The sequence below is a fragment of the Pygoscelis adeliae genome, unplaced genomic scaffold (genome assembly GCF_000699105.1).
Source record: "Pygoscelis adeliae isolate BGI_AS28 unplaced genomic scaffold, ASM69910v1 Scaffold242, whole genome shotgun sequence".
NCBI classification, from domain to species: domain Eukaryota; kingdom Metazoa; phylum Chordata; class Aves; order Sphenisciformes; family Spheniscidae; genus Pygoscelis; species Pygoscelis adeliae.
The window spans coordinates 965,064-971,981 of NW_008824369.1; the positions used below are offsets into that span (position 1 = coordinate 965,064).

Consider the following 6,918-nt stretch of genomic DNA (forward strand, 5'->3'; position numbering starts at 1 on the left):
CCCTGGTGGAGATCTATAAGCAACGGTGTGCCAAGAAAGGCATTGAGCATGACAACCCTATTTCTCGGTACTATGACAGACTGGCAACGGTCCAAGCACGGGGGACTCAAGCTAGCCACCAGGTATTAGAATATATGATGAATTTTAACAAGGGCTTTTCCTGAGGACTCTACTATACTGTGTCCAATCCCCCCCCGCCCTGAATCTTCACCTCTCATTAGATGCAAGACAGATATATTTTGCAGAGGTGGTGTTTTGATTTTTTGGAGGTTTATTTTGTTTTTGCTTAATGTATTCTTGGGAACTCTTACATCTTTTTTGGTATTTTAGATAATCTTGGAAAGCTTCAAAAAAAGCTGTATTTGTTTTACTCTAGGTTGTTTTGGGTAACTGCAACTAAAAAAGACAAGGTGTTGATTGCTTTTTGGCCCTTTCGTATAGTGCTTTGAAAATAATTAATTGATAACATGGGAAACAGCATTCCTAATTTACATAAGCAGTTACAGCACGGTATGTGAAGCAGGCTTCCCTGTGTTACTCTAATGTATCTCCTAAAATTGCCGGTGGATTCATTTCATCTAAGTCGAATAGAAACAGTTCAGTAATCTCACCCTAATAAATGATAGTACTCCAAAAGAATGAAGCTCCCTCTCTCTGTAACCTCCATCAAAAATCCAAGTGTGATAAATAAGGTTATGCTTTTTATCTTAAGGTTAATGCAAATTCTTACATAAAACGCCAGTCCCATTTCAAATATCGCTATTAGAAAATCCATGGTATACATGTATCGCAGACTTCATTTAGTGAAACTATCTTTTCAGGCTTTCTTTGTTACAAAATAAAATGAAGTGTTACGTAACATCTGTTTCTATTTTGAGAATTTTTCCTTCAGGTTATGAAATTCTTTAACAGCCATTTAATTGAAGTCAGTATGACTATCATGCTTTCTGGTGTAATAGAACAGATCCTAACTTTATTTCTTTTTCTAATTTATTAGGCTAGTATATGCTACAGTAATTAAATATTTTGGTAGATTGCAAATGTTTACATCTAGGGAAAAAACTATTGCACAGTGTTCACTTACAGAAACAGTTGAATACAGCTCTCAGCTTTTATCTTTTTGTATTTTTGAGTTAATTTTGCTGTAATAATACAATACAAATTACTTTGCCCAGTGTTGTCGTTCCCTATCTTCTGTAATAAAAATCCTTTACCTTTTACCCTGTATATGAAGAAACCATGCAGAGCGCCATCTTTAGTTGCATGCTTTGTAGGTCTCATGTATAATTTCAAATCTTGCTGTTGTGCTTAAAATAAAGGCTTTTATTGCTGCAAAATGCATATCCAGCTTGCACTGAAGCTAGAAAAATAGTGAAGTATGTTCTGTTAGTTTCCCATAAAGAAGTGCAGCATTGTGAGTTGAATATCTCTTTACCTCACTTCTGATTTTCTTGAAAGTCTTGAATAGAAGATACTTCAAATCAGGTTATATAACTTTTCAGTCTCAGGTTTTCTGACATGCCTGTTTGCAGTTCTCATGCTTATATGGTTTTTATTAAAAATTTAGTCTTTTCAGATAAAGAATATTTTCTAGCTGTGTAGAGGATGGGCTAACAAAATACTATGTGTGTTTCTGACAAAGAAGTCAGGAAACAGTGTTGAATTGAAAGCGTCCAAGTTCAGGATGTTTTTCCTAAAATGGGATGCAGCAGTTGAGAGAAGAAGTTTGGTAGTTGCTTTTGGCATTTGTCTGTTGCTAAGAAGTGTATTAAAAATGATCTCTTTCAACTATTATTTTTCATATGTAGGTTCTCAGAGATATACTTAAAGAAGTACAGAGTAACATGGTGCCGCGCAGTATGCTTAAGGAGTGGGCTTTACATACATTCCCCAATGCTACGGATTACTGGACTTTTCGAAAGATGTTCACTATTCAGTTAGCCCTAATTGGCTTTGCAGAATTCATCTTTCATTTAAATAGACTCAACCCTGAAATGCTGCAGATTGCCCAGGTATGCTTTAGTTTGTTCTAGATGCATGCTGTCGTCTTTGATCAAATGGAAATTTGGACTATACTTTTGAAATGAGTCAAAACGGTAATTTGACATATATAATTAACAGTGCATTTCAGTAGGCTTTTCATTTATATGTGATTGCACATCATGTAGGTAGTAATTTAAACTGCTGTCCCTGTGGACATCAACTCTACCTTTTGTGGTGAGAATTTAGAACTTTGTCTGTAAAATTGTTCTTAGATATTCAAACTGTTCATGTAAATGACTGATAAATCTCTCTTTTTAGTCCTCCTTCAAATATATTGCTTTGAATATATCTCTGTGTCAAACAGATTTTAAAAAAAGTAATATTTAGAGCTTCATTTTCTTAAAGGGGAATATCCTTTTTCAAATACTGTTCTTTTCAGCATTGCTATCATGTCAAGCTACAACTCCTATTAGCAGTGATTTTTCTGGCCACACCTTAGTAGGGCAAAGGTGGTATATATTGAAGTCTTAATGCCATTTTAATGCATGGAGGGCTATACTCTGTATAGCAATTAAGATTCTTTAATCCCTCTCAATAAGTGTTCAGATGCTTACCCAGAGTGAACAACGCATAGAGAATGCTTACCCAGAGCTAGGATGCATAGAGAACAGAGATCTGTCTATTTGCATGACTCCTTATAGACCATGCTACAGAAGAATCTATTCCTTAAGTGTGATATTACAATAATGTGTATTTAGTAAGGGGTTTTGGACACATGTTTTGAGAGAAATACATACCTGACTTTGTGCATGCCTTTAAGTTTAGGTTTTTTTCTCAAAAACCGTTTGACTGAAAGAGTGAAAAACTATTGGAGTACTATTTGTATGCTGAGTATTAACAGTAAACAAAAATTCAACTTCCTTTGGCTTCATTAATGAAAATCTGTTCCTTTAATTACTTTTGTGCATCTTGCTTTTAAATCCAGGATACTGGCAAGCTAAATGTAGCTTACTTTCGCTTTGACATTAACGATGCTACTGGAGATTTGGATGCCAATCGTCCAGTTCCATTCCGGCTTACTCCAAACATTTCTGAATTTCTTACCACCATTGGGGTGTCTGGTCCACTGACTGCATCTATGATTGCAGTAGCTCGCTGCTTTGCACAGCCAAACTTTAAGGTTTGTATACCTTTTGAAAGGTTGTTTGCAGGCATGTTATATTTGGCAATTTATAAACTAAACAGCACTTTCTTGGTTAAGGTAGAAACTGAACAGCCTGTATTTGTTTTTAAATCTTACCCTAAGGTCATCACAAAGGCCAGCTGAAATGTTTGCAATTTGTCTTTTTGGAAAGAATAGGAGGAAGATAGGTGTAATTCTACCCTTAATTTAATTTTTTGTCCAAACGTGTTAATTCAGGCTGATTGTTTCAGTGCTCTACCCTCATAAATCCTTACAAATTCTGGCAGTGGTAAATACTAAAATGACACTTGCAACATCATTTAGAATCTTCATAATAATCTGTGAATAGAAATATGTCTTGCCCCTTTGTTAGTGGAATAGAATGCTAAAGATATACTGTTACTTTGATGGATTCTAGCTCTTAGCAGGGTGTAGTTTTCTAAAGAAATTGTCTAACTTCCTTTTAAATTCTAATGCTTTCCAAAAATGAGGCATCGTGCGGTTAGGCAAGCAATTTGCACCAGAAAGACATTGCACAGAACATACTGTAGCTATGGTGTGAGCTAGTTACTTTTAAAAAGATGGAAAATATCCTAAAGTGATTTTTTTTCTTTATCTCTAATACAGAAAGCTGTGTTAGAATATTTTTTAATAGTTCATCATCTTACCTTACAAAGCCGTGCCTATACGTGGAAATGAATTTGCAGACATAGCCTGTAATTTCAACATCTGAATGATGTATGCCCAGTTAGACTTGCCACATCAATTTGGTGTGGCCCCACCTCGAGTACTGTGTGCAGTTTTGGGTGCCTCAATAGAAAAAGGACATCAAACTATTAGAATGTCTCCAGAGTAGGGTGACCAAGATGGTGAAAGGTCTCGAGGGCAAGACTTACGAGGAGCGGCTGAGGTCACTTGGTTTGTTCAGCTTGGAGAAGAGAAGGCTGAGGGTGACCTCATCGCAGTCCACAACTTCCTGAAGGGGGGCAGTGGAGGAGGAGGTGCTGATCTCCTCTCTCTGGTGACCAGCAATGGGACATGAGGAAATAGAATGAAGCTGTGTCAGGGGAAGTTCAGACTGGACATGATGAAAAGGTTCTTCACTGAGAGGGTAGTTGGTCACTGGAACAGGCTCCCCAGGGAAGTGGTCATGGCACCAAGCCTGTCAGAGTTCAAGTTGCATCTGGACGACACTCTTAGTCATATGGTTTAGTTTGGAGTCATGTGGAGCAGGGAGTTGGACTCGATGATCCTTATGGGTCCCTTCCAACTTGAGATATTCTATGATTCTATGATTTCTTGAAGATCAAAACACAGGTGCCCATTTATTCTTTTTGGAGCAATGGGTGCCCAGCTCAGTTCAGGTATGTGGCGATTATTGCTTTAGATTATCTATCTTTTGGACTTAAGAGGAATGCTTTTAACACTTTCTGCATTTATCTTTTTTACAAATGTCCATAGAATATATTTAATATGTGTTTGTATATGTTGGCCTAATACCTACATGTGTTATAAAATGTTTTATTTGTTATGTGCAAACAATGAATTTGACTCAGACTGGATACCTAAAAGTTTGTTTTAGAAGCTCAAGACTGTTGGAGTTGACAGATTAATGTCAGTAACTCAACTCAGTGATGAGAAAAAACAGGAAACTATTTGTTGCAGGCATTTCTTTTCATCCAAGGATAGAACTGGCCTATATATACATGTGTATATACATATATATTATATACATGTGTATATACATATATATTATATACATGTGTATATACATATATATTATATACATGTGTATATACATATATATTATATACATGTGTATGTATGTTGCAGTCAGCATTCTGTCCCTGTTCGGCAGAAAACAGCATTCCCTAAGAGTGTAATCATTGTGCAAAAAAAGGCCAGCTTCGCAGAGCACTCTTAATCTTTGCACAGGACTTAGGTGTATGGAAAAAATCATAAATTTAGTGGAGTCATTTAAAAATAGAATATACATGACTGTATTTGTATATGAAGATCTTAATATATGTTATAGTTTATGTGATTTTTCATTTCTGTAGGAGTCATTGTGTTGTGTTTTCATAATGAAAGCTTTTTATGAAAAGAAACACCTTGAGAGGAAATAGTAAAGATAGTTGGAAGCCACACTCACCTTGAAAAGACTGAGATAGCAATGTGGGACCAAAAGTGTCAAAATGCTGTTGACTAAAATCTAGTCACAATTCTGTAATCCCTGATGGTTCTTTGGATTAAATATAATAGTCTGATTTTTCTCCTTCATATAGGTTGATGGCATCCTAAAAACTGTGCTACGGGATGAAATAATTGCATGGCACAAAAAAACACAAGAGGATACTTCCTCTCCGCTCTCAGCAGCTGGGCAACCCGAAAATATGGACAGCCAGCAGCTGGTTTCACTAGTTCAAAAAGCTGTCACTGCTATCATGACTCGACTTCATAATCTTGCTCAGTTTGAAGGAGGAGAAAGCAAAGTCAACACTCTGGTAGCAGCTGCAAATAGCTTGGATAACCTCTGTCGTATGGATCCTGCCTGGCACCCCTGGCTGTAACTTGAAATTTTCAATAGCTTTTTTTGCTGCTGTTTGTGGTGTGAGCCATACATTGTGTTAAGAAAATGTGAACAAAGCTTTCCAGACCATGGCTTACCTGTCACATTGCATTTTGTCAGTCTTCGTTTTAATCATGTTTACAGTAATATGACAATTTTACTGTTTTTAATTTCATGAGGGGACATTTCCTCCTGTTTAAGAAAGGTTGTTTAATATGCAACAACAGCTTTCACAAATAGCTTGAAATGAAGAGAGGAAACAAATAATGTACAGAAAAATCTTATTTTATGAGGATGACTATAAAACTAGCACTGTTAGATTTAGGATCTGCCATTCCTAATAATCTGCAGTATATAGATTTTTTAATACAATAGTAATTATTAAAAAAAAAGACAGTATTCCCAGTTACTGAATTTTACTTTGTGAAATTTTACTTAATCACTGTCCCTTCATTATACCAAATTGAAGGCACAAATAAATACTCTTCCTTTAAGTTTGCTTCAAATTTACATGAGCAAAGTCAGTTTGTACAGAGAATTTTGTACCAAATGTATAGAGGTGACTTTTTGTTAGGCACTGAGAAAATGATGATCAAATTGTGCTAGCTTTTCTTGGAGCACAAGCTATGTACAGTAAAAGCGTAAACCATTTAGAGTATTTGGTTTAGTTGTGGACAGTGTTTGGGGGGGGGAAGTTCATAAAAAGGATGGAAAAAGTCATCCTTTGATACATGCATTTGGCTGTAATAGATTAAAAAAAGTAAAATCTTATAAAGCTCTCTCTTTTTTTAAAATGTTTAGAATTACAATAGCTTCTTTAGAATGAATCAATTTCTCTGTAATTTAAGAAAAGATCAATTTAATGTTTCACTCGTCTTTCTGTTGTGTTAGCATTTTTATAAAACTTCGGTGTTGAGAATGTTAAATTTGTACAGAGTGATTTTTTCAAAATAAATATTTTGTAAAACTCTCTGTGGTATTCATTTTATTCAGAATATTTTTAATATTATACTATGGACTAAACAGAAAAGACCCAAAAGCAGGTGTAATCCTTAATAAATGAAAACAGCCTGTATGTTAAAGGGTGATGGCTGTATTAATGAGACATGGATGTGATGTTCTCATGTATGGTATTGAATTTGTTTACAGAAGAGCTGCAAACAGGAAGTAGGTATATGACAAG

At 35.5% G+C, this 6,918-nt stretch overlaps 1 protein-coding gene across 1 annotated transcript in view; it reads left to right on the forward strand.

The window, feature by feature from the left end:
* The window catches only part of TRRAP (transformation/transcription domain-associated protein), a 101,664-nt gene extending 94,962 nt beyond the window's left edge, over positions 1–6,702 (forward strand). The window contains 4 exon segments of the mRNA XM_009320003.1: positions 1–122; positions 1,809–2,012; positions 2,969–3,163; positions 5,452–6,702. The exon segment at positions 1–122 is cut by the window's left edge and continues 16 nt beyond it. Of these exon segments, the coding sequence (XP_009318278.1) occupies positions 1–122; positions 1,809–2,012; positions 2,969–3,163; positions 5,452–5,736 (806 nt within the window). The 3' untranslated portion in view covers positions 5,737–6,702.
* Positions 6,703–6,918: the final 216 nt, after the last annotated feature.